Below are 24,928 nucleotides of genomic sequence, written 5' to 3'. Positions count from 1 at the left end.
AAGGAGAGTGATTGGGTGCTACACCAGCTGACCTGGCCTCCACAGTCACCAGACCTGAACCCAATCGAGATGGTTTGGGGTGAGCTTGACCACAGAGTGAAGGCAAAAGGGCCAACAAGTGCTAAGCATCTGTGCTCGCCCGAGCATCTCACTGCTCGAGATGCTCGGCGCTCGCCGAGTATTTCCGGGTTGCTTGGGCGGGAACTCGGGTCCCCTCCCTGCATGTTTGTCGCTCTTTATAGAGCCAATGAACGTGCAGGGATTGCCTGCCATGCACTGTAATGTCGTAGCCATGTTGGTTGTGGGCATTACAGTAATTGGCTGGCCGCACAGCGTCACCAGGTCTATATCAGACCTGGCGCCGCCATGCTCGTCACAGTCACTCCGGATCAGACAGTCTAGGGAGAGCTGCTGCTGTGTCAGGGAGAGATTTGATCGTGTATTAGGTAGTGTGGGGAGAAAAAACATACATTACACATATCCATCTTAACAAACAGTCCTTCTGAAGACTATTCCATCTGCAGAGATATCAGGCAGGCAGGGTGTATAGGCAGGTGGTGTATATAGCAGACTGCAGTGCATATAGCACAAGAGGCTCCATTCCAATTCTGCCTTCTGCTGCTGCTAGATATTTTTATACAAAGACCCAGGTCTCAGGGGCCAGGAATACTTTTCTTTGGATCTTAATCCTCATTATTTGCTTAAAAAGCAATCCAGAGAACACCATTTTTCTGCGCTATTTGCTTGTTTTGGGAGAGGTGCTGCTGCATCAGGGACAGATTTGCTTGTGTATTAGGTAGTGTAGGGAGAAAAAACATACATTACACATATCCATCTTAACAAACAGTCCTTCTGAGGACTAATCCATCTGCAGAGATATCAGGCAGGCAGGGTGTATAGACAGGCAGTGTATATAGCAGACTGCAGTGCATATGGCACAAGAGGCTCCATTCCAATTCTGCCTTCTGCTGCTGTTAGATATTTCTATACAAAGGCCCAGGTCTCAGGGGCCAGGAATACTTTTCTTTGGATCTTAATCCTCATCATTTGCTTAAAAAGCAATCCAGAGAATACCATTTTTTCTGCGCCATTTGCTTGTTGGCACTGCAGAATACAGCCAGGTCCTTTCCATGTTAGAGCGCTAGAAATCCAGCTATTTAAAACTGTGTTTTCTCCGTCAAACGGATCACATATACGTTGTCAGAAAATACTGCCATTTCTGGCCTCCATTAAAAATTTCCTTTAGTGTGTCATTGAAGCAATTCACTGCAGTTTGCTGTTCAAACTACTTACCTACAGGCCAGGTATTTAACCCCTTTACAACCCAAGGTGGTTTGCACGTTAATGACCAGGCCAATTTTTACAATTCTGACCACTGTCACTTTATGAGGTAATTACTCTGGAACGCTGATTCTGAGAATGTTTTTTCGTGACATATTGTACTGCATGACTGTGGTAAACTTTCTTCGATATCACTTGCGTTTGTTTGTGAAAAAAACGGAAATTTGGCAAAATTTTGAAAATTTTGCAATTTTCAAACTTTGAATTTTTATGCCCTTAAATCAGAGAGATATGTCACACAAAATAGTTAATAAATAACATTTCCCACATGTCTACTTTACATTAGCACAATTTTGGAACCACATTTTTTTTTATTGGGGAGCTATAAGAGTTAAAAGTTGACCAGCGATTTCTCATTTTTCCAACAAAATTTACAAAACCATTTTTTTAGGAACCACATCATATTTGAAGTCACTTTGAGGGGTCTTTATGACAGAAAATACCCAAAAGTGACACCATTCTAAAAACTGCACCCCTCAAGGTGCTCAAAACCACATTCAAGAACTTTATTAACCCTTCAGGTGCTTCACAGGAATTTTTGGAATGTGGAAGAAAAAAATTAACATTTAACTTTTTTCACAAAAATGTTACTTTAGACCCAATTTTTTTTATTTTTGCAGGGGTAACAGGAAAAAATGGACCCCAAAATTTGTTGTGCAATTTCCCCTGGGCACGCAGATACCCCATATATGGGAAAAAAACACTGTTTGGGTGCACGGCAGGGTTCGGAAGGGAAGGAGCGCCATTTGACTTTTTGAATGTAAAATTTGATTGAATAATTAGCGGACACCATGTTGCATTTGGGGAGTCCCTAATGTGCCTAAACAGTGGAAACCCCCCACAAGTGACACCATTTTGGAAACTAGACCCCTCAGGGAACTTATCTAGATGTGTGGTGAGCACCTTGAACCCCCAGGTGCTTCACAGAAGTTTATAACATTGAGCAGTAAAAATAAAATTTTCACATTTTTCCCACAAAAATGTTTTTCAGCCCCCATTTTTGCATTTTTAGGGTAACAGGAGAAATTGCACCATGAAGTTTGTTGTGCAATTTCTCCTGAGTAAGCAGATATCCCATATGTGGGGGAAAAACCACTGTTTGGGCGCACGGCAGGGTTCGGAAGGGAAGGAGCGCCATTTGACTTTTTAATTGTAAAATTTGCTTGAATAATTACCGGATGTGCCCCTGATGTGTCTAAACAGTGGAAACCCCCCACAAGTGACCCCATTTTGTAAACTAGACCCCTCAGGGAACTTATCTAGATGTATGGTGAGCAGCTTGAACCCCCGAGTCCTTTACAGAAGTTTATAACATGGAGCCGTGAAAATAAAAAAATCTAATTTTTTCCACAAAAATGATGTTTTAGCCCCAATTTTTTTATTTTCACAAGGGTAAGAGGAGAAAATGGACCTCAAAAGCTTTTGTGCAATTTCTCCTGAGTAAGCCAATACCCCATATGTGGGGAAAATACAGTGTTTTGGCGCACGGCAGAGTTCAGAAGGGAAGGAGCACTGTGTGACTTTTTGAACTCAAAATCGGCTGGAATTGAGAGCGTACGCCATGTCACATTTGGCGAGCCCCTGATGTGCGTAAATAGTGGAAACCCCCCCACAAGTGACCCCATTTTGGAAACTACACCCCTCAAAGATTTTATCAAGGGGTATAGTGAACATTTTGAACCCAGAGGTACGACACAGAATTTGATAACATTAGGTAATCATATTGAATAAGTTGTCATTAGTCTTGAGCGCAAGTGCTCACTACTTGAGTTTGCATCGGGTACTCAGGTATGCACCATGTATCAAGGGTGCTCTAGTGACATGCTTGAGTCCCTGCCCACAAGTTTCACGGTTATTAGACACCCCAAAAAAAACATGCAGGGATCGCTAGTGCATGGCAGGCAATCCCCACGAGGTTTTTTTGGCCGCGAAGCATATGGGGCGGAGACTCGAGCATGTCACTCGAGCACCCGCGATACTCAATGCATACCCGAGCACCCGATGCAAACTCAAGTAGCGCGCACTTGCGCTCAACACTAGTTGCCATATCGTCATTTTTTTATTTATTTATTTATTTTTTTACTTTTGAAAAAAAAAAAAATACCCTAACCCCAGCACAACCCTAAAACCCTAACCCCAACCCCAGCCCTAGCGTTTTTTACGCCGTTCCTAGTGCGGTATAAGCGATTAGACGACTTTATTCTTCGGGTCGGTGCGACTATAGAGATACCAGCATCATATCGGGTTTTTATGATTGACAGCTGTCACACACTAAAAGATGCATTTTTTTGTAAAATCTAATTTTTGCAATACTATAACTTTTTGATTTTTCGGCTGATGGAGCTGTATGATGGCTTCTTTTTTGCGGGACAAGATGACATTTTCAGCGGTACCATTTTTATTTATATTCGTCTCTTTGATCGCGTGTTATTCCATTTTTTGTTTGGCAGTATGATGATAAAGCATTGTTTTTTGCTTTGTTTTTTATTTTTATTTTTTACCGTGTTCACTGAAGGGGTTAACTAGTGGGACAATTTTATAGGTCAGGTCGTTCCAGATGCGGCAATACCAAATATGTGTACTTTTATTGTTTGTTTGTTTGTTTTTTCATAATAAGATTTATTGATGGGTACATTATATTTTTATTTTTGGTGGATTATTTTTTTTATTTTTTTTTTTTATATTTTTACAATTTTTTTTTAATTTTTTTTCACTGTCTGACAGTTTTTTTATTTTTATTCTTTGTCCCATTCTGGGACTTTCACTTTTTTTATTCTGATCGCCTGCATAGCACAGGAATGCAGCACCATCCCTGTGCCATGCAGGCTGTCAGCGCTGCACAGTGAGAAGATAGTTTGGTCATGCACTGCGCATGACCAAAAAATCTTCCTGCTGTCTGGCGACCCAGATGTTGTCATGACGACATTGGGTCGTCATGGCAACATCCGGGAAGCCGCGGCAGACAGCGCTGGAGGCCGAAAGAGGAGGTGAGTATTGCCATCACCTCCCCTTAGCCACTGCAATGCTGCGATCGACTTCGATCGCAGCATTGCGGGAGTTAATGTGCCAGGAGCGGTGCGGGACAGCTCCCTGCACATAGTACCGAGTGTCAGCTGTGACAATCAGCTGACACCCGTCGGCGATCGCGCCCGCACAGCCTGTGTGCGCGCGCGATCGCCATGACGTATTAATACGGGTCAGGCTCTTAAAGCCCAGGGCACAGACGCGTATTAATACGTCATGAGCTTTAAAGGGGTTAAAACTGTGTTTTCTCCGTCAAACGGATCACGTTGTCAGAAAATACTGCCATTTCTGGCATCCATTAAAAATTTCCTTTAGTGCGTAATTGAAGCAATTCACACCAGTTTGCTGTTCAAACTAGTTACCTACAGGCCAGGTATCTAAAACTGTGTTTTCTCCGTCAAACGGATCACATATACGTTATCAGAAAATACTGCCATTTCTGGCCTCCATTAAAAATTTCCTTTAGTGTGTCATTGAAGCAATTCACTGCAGTTTGCTGTTCAAACTACTTACCTACAGGTCAGGTATTTAAAACTCTTTTTTCTCTATCATACGGATCACATATAAGTTCGCTCCAAACTCAGTCATTTGTAATGAGCGTGCAAGATACTGTCCTCCATTTAAAATGGGCAAGGCACGTGGCAAGGGACGGGGAACTGGGCGTGATGGTAATGGGGCATGCAGAGGCCAAGGACAAGGCCGTGGGCAAGCCGAAATTGTGCCACAACAAACACCCACATCTTGTCGCCTGACCTTCTTGTCCCAATTTCTAGGGGACCGCAGCACACCACTATTGAACCCAGAGCAGTGTCAAAAGGTTGTTGGTTGGATAGCGGATAATGCTTTCAGTCACTTAGCCACCAGCACCACCACCCTGTCTTCCACACGGTCAAGTCTCAGTAGCTGTGAGTCTGGACCGCATATTCCTCACCCTAATCCTCCTTCCTCCCACCATGCCGAGTAACCAGAGACAAATGATCCCACACTTGGACACTCTGAAGAGCTGTTCAATTTTCCATTTATAGATTCGGGCCTCTCGCCCAGTCCACTTGAAGCGGGGCAAGAGGAGATCGCGTGTAGCGATGCCCAAATATTTGAGCAGCCACGGTCACATGAAGACAACGGTGGGAAAGTGTCACAAGAGGTGGACGATGATGAGACACAATTGCCAGAAAGTCAGGAGGAGGACCCGGCTGCGGAAGTGGAAGACGAGGTGGTGGATGATATAGTAACTGACCCAACCGGGCAGGAGGACATGCAGAGCGAGGACAGCAGCACACAGGGGGAGGGAGGCAGAGCACCCCAACAGGCAGGAAGAAGCAGTGTGGTGGCCGCAGACAGAAGGCAGGCAACCGTTCCCCGTAACACCAACACGAAGGAAGTTGCCAGTACAACTGTTAGGTATTCCCGAGTCTGGTTGTTTTTTAAAGACTCTGCCGATAACCCCAAAAAGGCCATTTGCACCACCTGCCAGGCCAGCATCAGCAGGGGTGGCTAAACGACCAGCCTGACCACCACCAACATGATCAGGCACATGGCAGCAAAGCACCCGACTTTGTGGGCCGAACCCCAGTGTCCAGATACAGTGTCTGCGGGTGGCACCAGATCGCGTGTAGCGATGCCCAAATATTTGAGCAGCCACGGTCACACAAAGACAACGGTGGGAAAGTGTTACAAGAGGTGGACGATGATGAGACACAATTGCCAGAAAGTCAGGAGGAGGACCAGGGTGCGGAAGTGGAAGACAAGGTGGTGGATGATATAGTAACTGACCCAACCTGGCAGGAGGACATGCAGAGCGAGGACAGCAGCACACAGGGGGAGGGAGGCAGAGCACCCCAACAGGCAGGAAGAAGCAGTGTGGTGGCCGCAGACAGAAGGCAGGCAACCGTTCCCCGTAACACCAACACGAAGGAAGTTGCCAGTACAACTGTTAGGTATTCCCGAGTCTGGTTGTTTTTTAAAGACTCTGCCGATAACCCCAAAAAGGCCATTTGCACCACCTGCCAGGCCAGCATCAGCAGGGGTGGCAAAACGACCAGCCTGACCACCACTAACATGATCAGGCACATGGCAGCAAAGCACCCGACTTTGTGGGCCGAACCCCAGTGTCCAGATACAGTGTCTGCGGGTGGCACCATTGCTTCTTCTGCTGTTGTGCATACAAGCCAATCCCCTGTCCATGGTGCATGCGAAGACTCCTCTTGCCCTGCATCTGTCGTTGCACACTCTCAAGTAGCAGCATCAGGAAGCACGTCCATGTACTTGTTCTAGCGCAGCGTTCAGTTGTCCAAACCCCAGTCCTTGGAACGCAAGTGCAAATATGCAGCCAACGCCCCACAGGCCACACTACTAAATTCTCACATTTCACGACTGCTTGCGCTCGAAATGTTGCCTTTTAGGCCCGTGTAGACAGAAGCATTCCGCAACCTGATGGCGGCGGCCGTCCCTCAGTACTCGGTTCCCAGCCACCACTATTTCTCCCGGGGTGCCGTCCCCACATTACACAAGCACGTGTCCCAAAACATTAGCCGTGCTCTCAGCAACGCAGTTACCGGTAAAGTCCACCTAACCACGGACACGTGGACAAGTGCTTGTGGGCAGGGACGGTACATCTCACTGATGGCACACTGGGTTAACATGGTGGAATCCAGACCCAGTCGGACCTTGGGATGGAACACGTCCTCCCGACGCCAAGGATTGCGGGCCCTAGGTCAATCAGAGATGCCCCCACGGTCTACAGCTCCTGCACCTCATCCTCAGCCTCCTTCTCCTCTTCAGCCTCCATCTCCGAAATTACCACATCAGTCACAAGTTGGAGGCACTGCAGCACTGCCTCGGCCAAGCGGCAACAGGCTGTGCTGAAGCTAATATGCTTAGGTGACAAACCGCACAATGCTGAAGAGTTGTGAACAGCTGTGAAAGAGCAGGCAGATCTGTGGCTCACACCGCTGAACCTACAGCCAGGCATGGTCGTGTGTGACAATGGCCGGAACCTGGTGGCGGCTCTGAGACGAGGCGAGCTCACACACGTACCATGCCTGGCCCATGTGCTTAACCTCGTGGTTCAGCGGTTTCTCAAATCCCACCCAGAGCTGCCGGCTCTGCTTGTTAAAGTAGGCCGCCTGTGTGCCCATTTTAGAAAGTCAGCTACAGCTTCCGTCGCCCTTGCTGTGTTTCAGCAACGTTTGCAGCTTCCGGCTCACAGACTAGTGTGTGATGTCCCCTTGTGTTGGAACTCTACATTGCAGATGTTGGGAAGGATTTGTGAGCAGAAGAGGGCAGTTGTTGAGTACCAGCATCGACAAGGCCGTCGGTATTCAGTTCAGACTCCACACATAAGACCTCAGGAGTGGACATGGATGTCAGACATATGTACCATCCTCCAAAGCTTTGAGGACTCCACCAAGATGGTGAGCGGCGATGACGCCATAATTAGCGTCACCATTCCGCTTCTCTGTCTTCTGAAACGCTCTCTGCTCACAATCAAAGAGGATGCATTGCAGGCGGAGGACGATGAGATGGAGCAAGAAACCATACAGGGTGATTACACACAGCCAAGCCTCATCTCATCCCAACGTGGATTGGGTGACAATGAGGAAGAGGAGGAGGAGGAAGGACAGGAGCCAGTTTCATGCACTATAGACAGTACTACCTGCACAGCTGTCATACCGTCTGTTCAGCGTGGATGGCCAGAGGACAGAGAGGAGGAGGAGGAGCGCATGGTCAGTCATCCTCTTGGTGAGGACACGGAAGTTTTGCCTGTTAGTAGTCTGACACGCATGGCTGAGTTAATGTTAAACGCTGCCTTTCCCATGAACCTCGCATTCTCAAAATTTTGGGTGACAGTCATTACTGGTTGGTGACACTTCTAGACCCACGCTACAAGGAGAACTTTATATCTCTTATTCCTGAGGCGGACAGGTCTACAAAAATGGGGCAGTACCAGAAGGCCCTTGTTGCGGAACTATAAAAAAAATTCCCATCTGAAAACGCTGGCGGCGAGAGCACACTTCATTGGAAAACCAAGGAGTACAGGAGAGAGAGACACAACTTCAATCCAGCAGAGGCAGGGGAACACTGTCAAAGTTCTACGAGAGTTTTCTCAGACCTTCCCATCGCACAGGCCCTGAGACGCCGGGTACTCTCACAAGGAGTGCAAAGTTTGGGAAGATGCTGAGGGAGTACCTTGCCGACCGTACTGACATCCTCTGTGATTCCTCTGTGCCTTATAATTATTGGGTATCCAAGCTGGATACGTGGAATGAACTGGCTCTCTATGCCTTGGAGGTCCTGGCCTGCCCTGCCGCCAGCGTTTTATCAGAGCGGGTTTTTAGTGCAGCCGGTGGAATTATAACTGATAAGTGCATCCGCCTGTCAACTGAAAATGCTGACAGGCTAACTTTTATAAAAATGAACAAGGGCTGGATTGGGCCAGACTTCTCAACACCACCGAATGATAGCAGCTAGTGATGAGCGAGTATGTTCAGTTAACCCTTTCGCCGAGTATACTCGGCGAAAAGGTTAACCGAACATACTCGCTCATCACTAACATAAACTCAAATCCAGTGTCTTTTCTTGAGAGGTGTATTCCCATGCACCTTTTCACACCCACACATGGGTATACGCTTCCTGATTTTGTCTATTTGATCTTGTCCTCCTACTTCTCCTCATCCTCCACCACTATATCACCAGGGTGACCGTGGTCCGTGATGCAACACCCACATAATTTTTTTAAAGGGTGTTTATGATGCCCGTGAATTTTTTTTTTATACAGTATGTTCATGTATACCCCCCAGGGGTAAATGTTTGTCAGCCCATACACTTAGTGCATGGACATTACAAGTATAGGAGGCCCGCTCCTTTCTAATGGGAACATTTTTTTATGAGGCCCTCCTCCACGTCTCTTCCAAGGGACATTGAAGTGCCTCCAAATTTTTGGCAGCCCTTGCATTCACTGCATAGGCCAACACTATGGGAGTATCTCTCATTTCTAATGGGAATTTTTCTTTACTGTGGCCCTGCTATAACTGTATAGCAGACCCTTTCCTTTTTAATAGAAACATGTCATACCTTGTTACTGTGGCCCTGCTCCGTGTGTCTTTAAATTCTTAGTGGGGTTTTTCCTAAAATTGATCAGCCGTTGGACTCACTGCATACCCTATAACTGTATAGCAGACCCTCTCCTTTCTAATGGGAACATGTCGTACCTTGTTACTGTGGCCCTGCTCTATGTGTCTTTAATTTCTTAGTTGGGTTTTTCCTAAATTTGGTCAGCCGTTGGACTCACTGCATACCCTATAACTGTATAGCAGACCCTCTCCTTTCTAATGGGAACATGTTGCACCTTGTTACTGTGGCCCTGCTCCATGCGTCTTTAAATTCTTAGTGGGGTTTTTCCTAAAATTGGTCAGCCGTTGGACTCACTGCATACCTTATAACTGTATAGCAGACCCTCTCCTTTCTAATGGGAACATGTCGCACGTTGTTACTGTGGCCCTGCTCTATGTGTCTTTAAATTCTTAGTGGGGTTTTTCCCACATTTTGGCAGCCCTTACAGTCACAGCATGGGCATTACCACTATAGGAGACCCCCTCCTTTATAATGGGAACATTTTTTTTACTGAGACCCTCCTCTATGTCTCTTAAAAGGGGTATTGGGTGGCGTCCAAATTTTTGGCAGCCCTTGCAGTCATTGGATATGCAATAACAGTATAGGAGACCCACTTGTTAATAATGGTAACAACAAAGCATAGCCGGCTGATGGCTCTCTAACAATAGCTACGGCCGACTGCTGGCCTTTTAAGAATAGTAAGGGCTGTCTGATGTCCCTGTAAAAATAGGCTTTATGACTTTCAGAGTCCCTCCATCATTAATGAAAAAGAATGTGTCTGATGATTTGTCACACACCACATTGCCAGATAAGGTTGTAAAATGTTAAAATGACATTTCCCAGTGAATGCATATGTCTTAAAAAAATAACGTAAAAAACCCAAAACAATAGGATCTTTCTTTAGTAAAAAAAACAGCGTCACCAATTTAACCTCAATGTAATCACATTGTCCAGCTCATGCACCTCCTCCTCCATCTCCTAAATGATCACATCAGTCACAAGCTGACAGCACTGCAGCACTGCCTTGGCCAAGCGGCAACAGGCTATGCTGAAGATAACATGCTTAATGCTTAATTGACAAACTGCCCAGCGCTGCAGAGTTGTTGAAAGCTGTAACACAGCAGCCTGATCTGTGGCTCTCACCGCTGAACATACAGCCAGGCATAGTCGTGTGTGACAATGGGCGGAACCTGGTGACGGAGAAATGACAGCCGCGGTAGATACGGTTTCCCTCTATGCCAGCCCTTTCACTGAGCTAAAGAATATGGCTGTGGTGAAATACAACTCCCACTGAGAAGCTGTTTCAGATTGAAAAACATTGTGCCCACCAGAGAATTTGATTCTGAGGGCTAACCTTTCTCCCCTGCTCAAGAGCCCCATAGCAGCTGCAAAGTTAGTGCTATCGTGAACTCTCCTGAGGTAGAAGCCAAGGCACACCAGAGGATTCTCTGGTGGGACCGTCCAACCCTGCTGAGAAACAGTCCTTGCTAAGAAAAGTGTGTGGGAAGGTTTCCGGACACTCTATGGCTGCTTTTTTATTGAGGAGGAAACACACGCAAACACGGGGAGAACATACAAAGTCCTTGCAGATGTTGTTCTTGCTGGGATTTGAACCCAGGATCCCAGCGCTGCAAGGCTTCAGTGCTAACCACTAATCCAATGTGCTGCCGTTTACCCTCTAATATCTAACAGGCTGGAGAAACTTGCACCTACTGCCACTCTATCTTCAGCTCCTTTGTGAGAAAATGTATTTGGGCAGCCACTCAGTCTACCAAATAAAATTCCTGAGAAGGAAATTAGGGATGGCTTCGCTACTGGTACTGGGGACAGTGCTGATACCATGGCGTCGTACCATAGTTTGATGGAAATATTCCAGGCTGGTAGGAGGCAAGCAAATTCCCACAGAAAAGTACCAGTAGTAATGTTCAGGCCACATTTCAAGTGCAAGCAGCTTTAGACGACTTCCTGGGAGAAATGACACGCAGGGTACATACGGTTTCCCTCTATGCCAGTCCTTTCACCGAGCTAAATACAACTCTTAGCAAAAAAAGTTGTGGACTGGTTCCGTACCATCCCTGGCCACATTTACCTGTCCACGTGTTTGTGGTTAGGCGATCCTTCCCAGTAAGTGCACTGGGGAGGGCACGGGTACTGTTGTGGGACCCGTGCTTGTGGAAGGCGGAGGCGATACCGGGAAATATAGTGGCGGCTGGGGACCGAGTATGGACACCCGGCCGCCGCCGGCATGAGGTTGTGAAAAGCTTCCGCCTCCATGAGCTTAAATGGCCATATTTCAAGTGCAAACAGAAAACTAAGCAGATGGTGGCCTCTATCATCATCATGGCCTCACCTCGGCACTATGAACTCTCCTGAAGGAGAAGCCAGGGCCCGCCAAAGGAGTCTCCGGTTCTCTGGTGAGCCCGTCTAACCCTGCCGGAAAGCAGCCCTGGCTAAGAAAAGTGGGGGGGAAGGTTCCCGGACACTCTATGGCTGCTTTTTTAATGTGGATCGGCCATGCTTATGCATGTTATTTCTCAAAAAGCATTTCAGATCAGGCCATTGTCCAACTCTGTATTCAAGAAATTAAATGCGCAAAGAAAGATGTGTGTGTGTGTGTCAAAGCACCACTGACAAGTGCGAGTTAATGTTGGACGGGCTGCCATTGCTTCTGCAACAAGCTCAATTACAGGACTTCCTGTGAGAAATAGCACGCAGGGTACATATGTTTTCCCTCTATGCCAGTCCTTTCACCGAGCTAAATACAACTCTTAGCAAAAAAAGTTGTGGACTGGCTCCGTACCGTCCCTGGCCACATTCACTTGTCCACGTGTTTGTGGTTAGGCTGTCCTTCCCAGTAAGTGCACTGAGGAGGGCACGGGTAATGTTTTGGGAACCGTGCTTGTGGAAGGCGGAGGTGATACCGGGAAATATAGTGGCGGCTGGGGACTGAGTATGGACACTCCGCCGCCGCCGGCATGAGGTTGTGAGGTTGTGAAAAGCTTCCGCCTCCATGAGCCTAAAAGGTCACATTTCAAGTGCAAACAGCTGTCAAAAATTTGGCAGTATAGTATCGCAGCCTGTGGGTGGGTGGGTGGGTGGATGCCTTGTGCTTGCATTCCAAGGAATGGGGTAGGGACAACTGAACGCTGCAGTGGGACAAGGACCTGGACGGTGATTGTTGCAAGTCTGCAACGACAGGTACATGGCGGGAGGCATCTTCTCATGCGCCAAGGATCACTTATGATGGGCTCACTTTTAGGCAGTGACCTGGGAGTCAGAGATGCTTCCAGAGGTCTTCCCCATGCTGTTCCCATGTCTTTTTATATAATTCCATATGTGATGCCTTCAGTGTGAATGTACAATTTTCATAGTCATGAAAATACAGAAAAATCTTTAAATGAGAAGGTGTGTCCAAACTTTTGGTCTGTACTGTACATGAGCCATGTAAATTTCATCTCTAAATAGCTCTATTTTCATAATTGGTCTTGGGAATATTGACCACTTATGGTGTCTTTCTGATCCTAGTACAGAGGTGGTCATTCATACATGATTGCTGTCCAGTAAAATGAATGGGTAATATGGATAATAACTCAGGTACTCACCAACGAGACATTTAAGATATATAACATCAATAAGATAGAAAAGTTTGTGAACCACATCTCTAGTTACAGTATGTAATATAATATGGCACAAGGCTACCTACATCAGACCCATAGAAAATGAATGGAGCTATAATGAGCATGCATGATCCAACACCTGCAAGTAAAAAGCTTAAAACATGAGCGAGCATGCTTGTTACTCGAGGTTTATAAGCATGCTCGGGTGTTTTCCAAGTAGCTCCAGCGTGCTCAGGTGTTATGTTTTAGTCACTCCGTGTCATGATTTGCCACTGTTTGATAGCTTGAATACATGTGAGGAATGTCTGTTTCTTAGGTATTCCTCACATGTATTAAAGCTGTCAGTCACAAATCATGCACACAGAATGAATAAAACATAACACCCGAGCATGCTGAAGATACTCGGCGAGCTCCCGAGCATGCTCACCGAAACGGTTAACAGAACATGCTCGCTCATCACTATTGCCTACTGTTACTCTAAAAAACAATAATGAAGAATGTAATTTAGTAAGGTAGTATGAATAATTGATTTTTACGTAAAATAGGCGCAGCCACTAACAAATGAGTAACACTTGTAGCTTTCTCTTAGTTCATCGTGGTTTGTAGCTTTCTATTAATTCATTGCGGTTTGGCATTGCTCTGGCCATGCAAAGCAATTTATGATTTCAACACTATTAGTGGAAGCATGTTTGGAAATGGTGTGTTTAGTCCACTACATGGATAAACTTACACCTACGATATATGCTGACATTACAATACACAATATGGCCTGCAAATATGTCTTCTGCACCCATTCATTGAAAGGTAAACAAAAATCTTCATTTTGACAACTCACTTAAATTCTATTTATTTGCATCATCTACAGAAAATCAAAAATCTTCTATATTGGTGACCAAAGGGAGGACAGAGTGTGCTTGAAAACATGAAAGAGGCAAGTAAGAGGCCATTTAAAGAGAACCTGGCGATCCACGGGCAGCATGTATCACACAATGGCTGCATGATTTCAGCCATGTGTTTGACTCTGAAACATTGTGGTATTTCAGAGAAAAACAAGCGGCCGGGGACCAAGTCGCAGGAATAGTAAAAACTCCAATCACTATGCAGCCTATACAGATGCAGTACTGACCATGAGTACAGGCCTCTGGGATTCTTAAAGGGAACCTGTAACCTGAAAAAAATGCTATTAACGTGAAGATATGTGGTTAATCTGTTAATAGCGTTACTAACCTGCCCGGTGCCCGCACTTATCCAAACGCTAAGAGAAAATGAACTTTATTCCCCCCAGCAGTGTTTAAGTTTCAGTCACGGGGCAGCGCAGATGCTGGTTCAGTCACCGCTTTGTATGAGCAGCGGCTGTAACAGCGGTACCGGTCCTGACTGACAACAGGCCCCAATGCAGAGCAAGTGTCAGTCAGGGCTGGGGCGCTGTTACAGCCGCCATACAGAGTGGTGACTTATGCCTGGTTTGCCTTTCCCCAGATATGCCCCTGTACTACACTGCTCTTGTTGCCTAACATGTCCCTCAAATACATCCATGGATAGATTAGCAGCAGGAAATTTCCTGTTGAACTTTCATGGAATTTCCAGGTTAGCAGGAATTATGGAGTAAAATACATCAAACTAATGTGTATATTACAAAACCAGCAGAACAATACAAGTGTGACATCATTCTGACTGCCTTACCACAACCTATCATTTCAGTGTCATTTTTCCGACATGGACCTAGAAATGTACTGTATGTTGTAATCCCACCAGCTGCAGGTGAGAAAGTTGGTTGCATAACATAGCAATGTTATATCCACTTCTAAGGTCGTTCCCTTTGTTTATGGTTTTGTAACCAGGCTGAGAAGTTTGGGTTGTAATTCTAGTGTGGTGCCACCCAGACAACGAGCTTAGGGGCTAACGCCACTTTGTTATCCAAATAACTCCTTTATGTGAGCCCTGGCCACATCTTTAGTTGCCAGTTTTTAGTTATGCTTGACCTGGTCTACACCCTTGATCTCAAGTACAGTTTTGCTAGTGTTTTCCTATTATAGACCTGGTCTTATTTTCGGACTTCCCTCCTGCAAATGTTTTTGCCCCTTTTCCAGACCTCCTGGCTGTGATGCAGACTCCTGACCATCCACTGCCAGCCCACTCCACCAAACAACCCTTTGAAACCCATGGGAAAGTCCAGATCCCTTTAAAGGGTGAAGGCCAGGGTAACTCCTGGGATCTGGTAGATGGAGAGGCTAGTGTTAATCCTGCCCATAGAAACCCTATTATGAACTGACAGGCTACCGCACACATTGCAAAAGTGACAAGTACCTGAAGAATATAGACAAATGACAAATGCTGCATAAGTATCCTTGATGCATATCACATTTTGCTAATAATCTACCATGTCAACATTCAGTGATCCATGGTGGCTATATGCCAGTAAGCTGCAGATCTAGCCGCCTCTGTGACTACAGGGTGATCACAATTTCAGTGTGTGCAGCCCCTTTTCTAAAAAAAAACAACATATTTTCTCCAATGCAAATTCCAAAACTCTCTCATAGTAACATTTCTCTTTCATCTTCAAAAATGTCACAGGACTTATGATTCTCTTGATAACAGAAAAAGATGGACTTGTGGCTGTGAAGACCGAAAAGCCACAAGTCCATCAAGATCAACCTTCTGTTTATGTTAATGTCCTCAGCCTGATACAGTTAGACTTCTAGAATGATGTAATGCTGATTTTAACAAAATACTCAAATATCCCATATACAAACTGTTATTCTCAGTTATGCAAATGATGTAACATGGGTGACTGTGCACTATCCAACACTGATCGGTATCAGTAATTTAGACTCATTAACCCTCATAGGGAACTAATGGTCAACGCTCAAAAGATTACTAAGTACAAACCACAATGACTACAATTATAAACACGAAAGAGATACTTTATAGAGATAGAGGTTTCTTTTAAGGGATGCTTAAATCAGTATCATTAAAAGTAATGCAATGTATCCAAGATCTATCTATCTATCTATCTATCTATCTATCTATCTATCTATCTATCTATCTATCTATCTATCTATCTATCTATCCTTCTAATATGTATCTCTATCTCTTTGATATCCATCTATCTTAATATATGTTCTATTTTTAAAGCGATCAGTTTAATATGACCGTACGTCTGAACAGAAATACGATGTGCGGTGTAACTAAACAGAAATACGAGAGACATGAATTTATGGCATTATGCCTCATGTACTAACATTTAGTGATATGCCTGGCTACAGACAATTCGTCCTGGCCACAGCTAGGTGCATATTTTATGCATTTATCTGTAGAATTTACATACTTTTAAAGATTTCTATTTGTGAAATTTGAGCAGAATAATCTACATATTTATAAGAAACCTTGTGCACAAGCAGGAGGGCAGGGTTTTCTTTATCTCACTTCTACCTGTTACAGAAACTGAGCTCTGTGATGTAAGGCCAATTACAGCTAACTGTTAGAAGCTAGTGTTGTATTAATTCTGCCTGTCTTGAATAGAAGGTACAAATAATAATAATAACAACAATATATTCTTAAAAAAAAGTATTCTCTGTCTGCTTAAACTATGTGCTAAGTGATGCTCTGCAGATTATTACTCAGGTGGTCAGTTAGTCCCTGTTTTTCTTACAGCCATTTTGGGTTTTTTGGACAATCACGCAGTCACATTTGTACTTGTGTGTATTTATATAAAGAGGCATCGATTTTTTTCAATTTCTTTATAAAATATGTCAATAAAATTCTACACTTTAGCTTAATTTCATTGATCAAATATGTCTTAAATTTGATTACATTATCAATGCAAATTGTTGTATGTTCAGTTAATCAGACTGCTCTGTCCCAGTAGCATCTCTTTCCTCACCTTCAATCCCAATAACAGCGCTCATCTTTCTGCTTTTGTTTTGCTATTAACTCTGAAATCCCACAAATTCCTGTGCAGCAGCTAATACATGACTGTGCAGCATGGATTGTCTCAATTAGTGGAGCTGTTTTGTTGAAGGCAATCTGACTGGAGCTGGAAATGCAGACTGGAAAATCAAGTGGATTGTCCTTCTTTTGTCATGGGTAACCCCTATGCTCCTTGATAAATGATCCCTACGCTTCAGCTTCCCAGTCCTCCACCTGCTGAGCTGACCTCTTAGGCTGCAGCACCATTAACAATTTCGCTGCTGTCTCATTTTCAGCCAGGATCTTTCATCATGTCATGGTTTTATGTTATTCATTTGAGTTCACCTGCTGTGATACTGAGCAGTGGAGGAACTGTCCTTTGAAGTGGGCATACAAATGTTATACAACCTGTTCTTGTCTATGGCTAAGCCAACTAAGATGTATCTACCTATCTATCTATCTATCTATCTATCTATCTATCTATCTATCTATCTATATATCTATTCTATGTATCAGTCTATCTCTCATCTATCAATCTCCCATCTATCTCTTCTCTCATTCATCTATCTCCCATCTAGCTGTCATCTATCTCTCATCTATCTATCAATATACATATCTATGTCTCATCTATCTCTATATCTATCTGTCTATTTATCTATCTCTCATGTATCTATCTATCTCTCATCTATTTTATTTATCTATTATATCTATCTATCTCTCATCTATCTATCTATCTATCTATCTATATATATCATCTATCTATTGCAATTATCTATTCTATCATCTATCTATTGTATTTATCTATTCTATTTATCTATCTATCTATCTATCTATCTATCTATCTGTCTATCTACCTATCTAGTTATCTCTCATCTATCTACATCTCATCTATCTATCTATCTACATCTCATCTATCTATCTATCTATCTATCTATCTATCTACATCTCATCTATCTACATCTCATCTATCTATCTATCTATCTATCTATCTATCTATCTATCTATCTATCTATCTATATCTACATATGGTATATGTCTTATCGTTCGTTCTAGCTTTCAGACCCCACATCACCACACCTGAGGGCATTCAGGCTGCCACCACCCAAATAAAATCTATAAAAATCGAATGATTTCTGGAGGATCAAGAATCTATAAAAAGTTTGTTACTGTTGAATAGTGATGGAGACTCTGCTTCTGATAGATATATAAGGGAAGGGGAGAGGTAGAGGGGAAAATAATATAGATCACTGTCTGAGCTCCCTATAAAATATTCAGCAGCTCCAACTGCAGGACAAACATCTCTCTGTAATCCTTGTTGATGCTTTTGTGCTACACAACATGTCATTCATTGTCCACATGCCCAACCTTGCTGTCACTTCAATAAAGGCTCCTTTCCTACCTGGGGATATTACCGGAGACATGAAAGTGATGCTGACACAATGCAGTGGCAGAGGGCACTTGAACCAGGATCTAGACCTTGGAAGCTTATGATGTTAGGAGCAGGATAGATAAAGTCAGTGTAGACATGAAGCTTAAACAAATAACTGGAGTAAAGTCTGCAACTTAATGAGCACCAGGGGAGAGGCAGCAGCTGGTGCCCCCTCCCTAATGTCACCCAGCTCATCCCTGGCATCACAAGAGCAGCATAGCCCACATGTCACAAGGAGGAGACTTTAATAATAAATAGGGACACGAATATCAATATTATGTCAGCTAATTGGTATGTAAAAGCAGGGAACAATTTAGATGATAGATAGATAGATAGATAGATAGATAGATAGATAAATAGATAGATAGATGATAGATAGATAATAGATATTGTAGGAATATATTCTGATATTCTAAAATACTTACATTATATCTATCACATTACCATAACATGGGATCAAACTTTTACAAACCATTAATGAAATTGTCTCATCTCACACAGTTATGCCCTCTGGTGCAGATTAAGGAGAACAGAAGAGGCTGGGAAAGTTACTGAATTTGGATTTCTATTTATTGTCCTGGGATTGATAATTTCACCTTAGATCAGGTAGCATCATTATTCGTTAGATTATAAGCAGAAGGATGAGTCAATGTGACTTTTATGCCGGTGATTTCCATCTAATACGTGTTTAGATCTTTTAAGTTCACAGTAAGGTAGTAATGTTTGTGCAGTAGGGAGGTAACATCTCGCCTCATGACATATTGTTATCCTATTAGATACATTGTAGTGAGTTATGTCCTAATGAAAACGAATTTAAACGACTGACTGCTTACACCGGGTCCCTGGGGGGCATTAATCCTGTATCCCCCCAGGAGATGTGCACAGGGGGTGATATGTTCTCTATATACTCTGCAGCTTAGGATTCAGAAGCAATTGTTATAAATGGTCCCTTTACATCCCCCTGTTTTGATATAATTTGAAATGTAGAATTCTCTGCTGAAGAGACAACTGGACTAAATACATAAATAGCCGCAATTCAGAGGTCGCCTGATTTATATATGTGATGTAAAACGCAAGAGAGAAGAGAACTAACGCACAGGCATGATCTGGGACATACAAAAAGTCACATATTTAGGCTTAAAAAATTAGGGTTAGCTGATGATTATTATATTAGTATCTGAAACTATTAATTCATGGAGAATTAGCATGCTTTTCAGTTTTAGCAGAAATATAGGAGATAGAAGAATAGATAGGTAGATAGAAAATAGTTACGATTAGATGTAAGTGGATATATTAAATAAATATACAAACTAACAAATAAATAGTGCTAAAGTTCTCATTTAAATTTACGCTAATATTTAAAATTTAGAATTATCTAAGGGCTTCAGTTCTTCTTATCATCCACCTGTTGACAATACTTGAGTGCTTCAGTGTTACTAGTTTCTGCATATCACCAATCGTTACCACTATAGTAAGTTAATAAAGTAATGAATTAACTTGTTTCACATTTCTACTATTACAGCAGTCTTTATTACCAATATCATCTACGTTATATTCCTTACCATTACTGAAGATGCAGTCACTATCTGATCAGGTACAGTATCTATTAGCAGATCCGACACTTGTGATGGTTGAACAACTTGCTAAATACACAAGTGTCGGTACCACAAGCAGCTGGTTGTATGCATGGCTTATAGAAGTGGGTTACATGTGCATAGTGTGTGTATGTGTGTCTGTGTATATGTGTGTGTATGCATTGCATATTTACACACAAACACTGAATATGTATATCTGGATGTTACACACACACTATGTTTATATATTACACACACTATGTTTATATGTATTAAACATACTATATATGTATATATATATTACACACACACTATATATATTATATGTGTATGTTTCACCTACTTGTACATGCCATGCACACATGTATGGGTATATACTTTGGACAGCTGGGATGGAGCATTGCTGGCTTCCATCTTACCTGGGAGTTTTTCATCAGGTCTGCCCACATGCTGGTGCCGTCCCCCCCTCTCATCAGCACGTGGTAGGCGAAGAAGTAGATGCCAGGCAGGGGGCAGGTGAACTTGCCCGTGGAGGGCTCATAGTAGTTCCCCACATTGGTGACAACGTCGTCAAAGCGTAAAACCTCGTAGCCCTCATGTGGCTTCCTTAGCCCCGCATAGAAGGCGATCTTTGGGCTGTAATAGGACGAGACATAACCTCCAGGTCCAGGTCCTGGGGGGCCAGGTGGTCCCGGTCGTCCTGGCTCTCCGGGTGGTCCTTTAGGACCGGGTGGTCCAGGAGGTCCCGGTAATCCTCGGAGTCCCGATTTGCCCTTTTTTGCCCCCTGGTCCATTTTGCTCCCCTGTAGATGGGGCGGGGGGGAGATGAGTCCGTACTCCTGGCTGGACTCTGCAGAGGACGCTCCATGTGTCTGAGGGGTGTAGGGGTCACATACCATCCTGCAGCTGCCCAGCATCTCATAGTGGCTACTGGTCTTAGAGCTACTGACCAGTAAAGGGATGGCTATGAGGAGGATAAGAACCATTGCCACCCCGATGGCGGCACCAATCACCCTCTTCCTGCGGCTTAGCCTGGACGCTGCCAGGGCTAGAAAGTCTTCTTCACTTTTGGAAGTAATGGTGAAAGCTTCTTCTGGACTCCTTCAGAGAGAAAACCCTCCCTCCAGTGCCAGCTGCACTGTGGCGCTCCCTATGGATTCCAGTCCCACCTGTTGCCTATCTGACAGGTCCTCTTGCCTGGCTCCTGGGCCACTTCTCCAGGAGTTCAGGGGGTCCCTGGGCTGAGATGAGGAAACACAAACTTTTTCCTTTCTGGGAACTCTTCCTTTTCTGCAGCCGAGATTCCAGATGTATTGCTCCAAGGCACCTATTTTCATGCCAGCTTAAATGGGCATGATGTGTGCATCACCTCGTAGCTTCTGTGAAACTGCTCAGATGCAAGTGATAAGGGAGGTCTGTGAAGGCAAAGATGTGTGAACTGTCTTTAAGAAAATAAGAGCGACCTCTGGTGCCATGAGAAAGAGGAGGAGAAGCTGAGAGCTGAGCTGCCTGCAGGCACAGTGTCTGATCCCATCCCATCCTCTGCAAACCAGCTCTCTCCTCATTTACATGAGAAAAAAGCAGATTGGCATAGACAGGGTACCTTTCAGGGCACGGAGGAGGTGGGTCTGTATCCTCTATGTTACAGGAAACCCACTCTATATTAACATCCTGCAGATATCAGTGGCTTCAGATTGCTCAGCCCCAGTCTATAGTTCATCCCTAGTGTTGTTCTTTATTCCATCACCTGGTTATTGGGAAACAGAAGCTTGTAAGCAGCAAATCTGCAGTATTGTTTAAGAAAGTGTTTTATATGCTGAGCTGGTATCATCCAAGAGCAATTAAGTACTTTGCCTGTGTCTCCCTGTCTCTCTTTCCCTGTAGAGATTGATTAAGAACTGACAAATCCAGCAGGAATCACCTAGGGGTGCAGCAAAAGATCATAAACCCCATCTCATTGCAGCCTAATCAGCAATTAATCAATTAAAAAGCCTTCTCAGGGCAGATGTGACTTCCAGGTCTGCATACAAAAGGTCAGAGGCCCTTCATTGGCCAATACAAAATGATCTTTATAGATGGGTAGATACATAGATTCACAGATACATTGCATATTTATATAGATAATGGATACCTAAATAGTACACAAATATATCAAATGTTCTCTGAGCTACTCCACCTTGGAACATTTTTTTCCTTTGTTAATAGATACCTTATCTATCTATCTATCTATCTATCTATCTATCTATCTATCTATCACACTATCTATCTATTTCATTATCTTTCTTTCTATCTATCTATCTATCAAATATCTATTTATCTATCAAATATCTCTCAATCATCTATCAATCTATCTATCTCTCTACATCGACCTATCTAATATCTATCTACATCTATCTATAAAATATGTATCAACTATCTATCTATCTATCTATCTATCTATCTATCTATCTATCTATCTATCTATCTATCTATCTATCTATCAACCTTCTCATATGCCCTAGTAGCACAAGGTATTTATTACTCCAAGTCTTTCACAGGAAAAAAGGTTATTACCCTATTTTATAAAAAGGAGGCAGATTTTGTCCTTAATATGTTATAACAAAATGCACATGTATTATAAAAGAGAAGAGAAGCTGCTTTCCTCATGTTTTTACATTTTACAGGTTTTGTTTTTATGAAGTTCTTTACACCTAATGTATAAAACACAATTTAAGCCTGACCTTGATGACTTTGCTCTGGAGGGCCCAACACATTCAAACATTTTATAGACAGCCACTTATTTTAATAATGACTGTAATGCTTTATTTATTCTGTGGGGATGCTCTAGGTCAAGGGGATTTTAATTCATTTTTGGAGTTCCCGCATAGATGACAGTCTAGAGCTGACAACCCATTTAACTTAAAGGAAATGTTCAAAGTCGCTGCTACTTTGTATGGTAATAACCATTTCAGAACTACATGTCTTATGAAAATATGTGGTCATGAGTAGAGATGAGCGTTGTTCTACTCGAACTGTTCGCCAATTTCAAATTCGAGCTGTTTTGGGCGGTGTTCGAGCCGGTCGGCGAACACGAACAATTTGAGAAAAATTCGGCTGTTCGAGGTTATGTTCGATAACTGTTCGTGCACCAAAATCATAACTGGATTTTTTCTCAGTAATGATGAAAATTAATGTTAATACGCAGTTTGAGTGTACAGCGGGGCGGGGGGAGGGGCAGGGGATGGATCTCTGCAGGAACAATGAAGATCTCCATTTTTTTTTCTCTTTCCCGCATTTGCAGTGGGGAGGTGCAATCTGTCAGCCTATCAGCAGCGCACACACGGAGCGAAGTGCTTTTTTTCACACAAGCAAGGGCATGTGTGATTGGCAGTGTATGTCACATGTCCTTGCCCTATAAGACCAAGCCATTTTCCCCGTCGCCACCATTTTCTCACTGCTGCAGCTGCGTGTTAGACGGCACCGCTGTTGCTGTGTGTGCTATACCTTGTTAATTTCAAGCCAATTTTCGCACAAATATACAGATAGCTTGGGAGTAGGGAATAGTTGTGATTGCAGTCCTTTTAAGGACTAGGTTACAGCATTTCCTACGACTTTTATCAGGCAGGTCTGTGCTCTTAAATAGATAGGTTGTGGGAGTAAAGACTAATTGTAATTGGAGTCCTTTTCAGGACTAGGTTACATGAGTTCCTATCAGTTTTTGCCAGGCAGGTCTGTGCCAGTGCTGTGCAAGTTTTTTTCACAGCATTTGGCTGAATCTAGCAAAGCTAATCCTTTTTGGCCTATTGCAGAGTGTGTTAGTCAGTGGAGTAGCCTATCTGTGTTGCAAGATATAACACCTGTGTATAGAATACCAATTTTTTTACTGCACCTAGTGAAGTAAAATCTTTTGGGCATAGCATCATTCTATTAGTCCATCTATACTGACCTCCATCAGGTTGCAAACTGAATATAATTTTTTTCTGCATCTAGCTCTGAAAAAATATTTGGGCTTCTAGCGGTGTGTGGGACTTGGTCTATTAGTCCATCTATACTGACCTCCATCAGGTTGCAAATTAAAAATAATTTTTTTCTGCATCTACCTCTGAAAAAATATTTGGGCTTCTAGCAGTGTGTGGGACTTGGTCTATTAGTCCATCTATACTGACCTACATCAGGTTGCAAATTAAAAATAATTTTTTTCTGCATCTAGCTCTGAAAAAATATTTGGGCTTCTAGCGGTGTGTGGGACTTGGTCTATTAGTCCATCTATACTGACCTCCATCAGGTTGCAAATTAAAAATAATTTTTTTCTGCATCTAGCTCTGAAAAAATATTTGGGCTTCTAGCGGTGTGTGGGACTTGGTCTATTAGTCCATCTATACTGACCTCCATCAGGTTGCAAATTAAAAATAATTTTTTCTGCATCTAGCTCTGAAAAAATATTTGGGCTTCTAGCAGTGTGTGGGACTTGGTCTATTAGTCCATCTATACTGACCTCCATCAGGTTGCAAATTAAAAATAATTTTTTTCTGCATCTAGCTCTGAAAAAATATTTGGGCTTCTAGCAGTGTGTGGGACTTGGTCTATTAGTCCATCTATACTGACCTCCATCAGGTTGCAAATTAAAAATAATTTTTTTCTGCATCTAGCTCTGAAAAAATATTTGGGCTTCTAGCGGTGTGTGGGACTTGGTCTATTAGTCCATCTATACTGACCTCCATCAGGTTGCAAATTAAAAATATTTTTTTTCTGCATCTAGCTCTGAAAAAATATTTGGGCTTCTAGCAGTGTGTGGGACTTGGTCTATTAGTCCATCTATACTGACCTACATCAGGTTGCAAATTAAAAATAATTTTTTTCTGCATCTAGCTCTGAAAAAATATTTGGGCTTCTAGCGGTGTGTGGGACTTGGTCTATTAGTCCATCTATACTGACCTCCATCA

At 43.3% G+C, this 24,928-nt stretch overlaps 1 protein-coding gene across 1 annotated transcript in view; it reads right to left on the bottom strand.

Moving 5' to 3' along the window:
- The window catches only part of C1QL4 (complement C1q like 4), a 253,831-nt gene extending 232,194 nt beyond the window's left edge, over positions 1-21,637 (bottom strand). The window contains exon 1 of the mRNA XM_073670212.1: positions 20,426-21,637. Coding sequence (XP_073526313.1) covers positions 20,426-20,992 — 567 coding nt within the window. The 5' untranslated portion in view covers positions 20,993-21,637. The remainder of the gene's footprint in view (positions 1-20,425) is intronic.
- Between the last annotated feature and the right edge of the window lie 3,291 nt (positions 21,638-24,928).

This window comes from Phyllobates terribilis, unplaced genomic scaffold, assembly GCF_046119375.1.
Source record: "Phyllobates terribilis strain yellow unplaced genomic scaffold, ASM4611937v1 Scaffold_2__4_contigs__length_985480577, whole genome shotgun sequence".
Lineage (NCBI taxonomy): Eukaryota > Metazoa > Chordata > Amphibia > Anura > Dendrobatidae > Phyllobates > Phyllobates terribilis.
The sequence above is the reverse complement of the archived record's forward strand: the minus strand, read 5'-3'. Positions and strand labels throughout refer to the sequence as shown.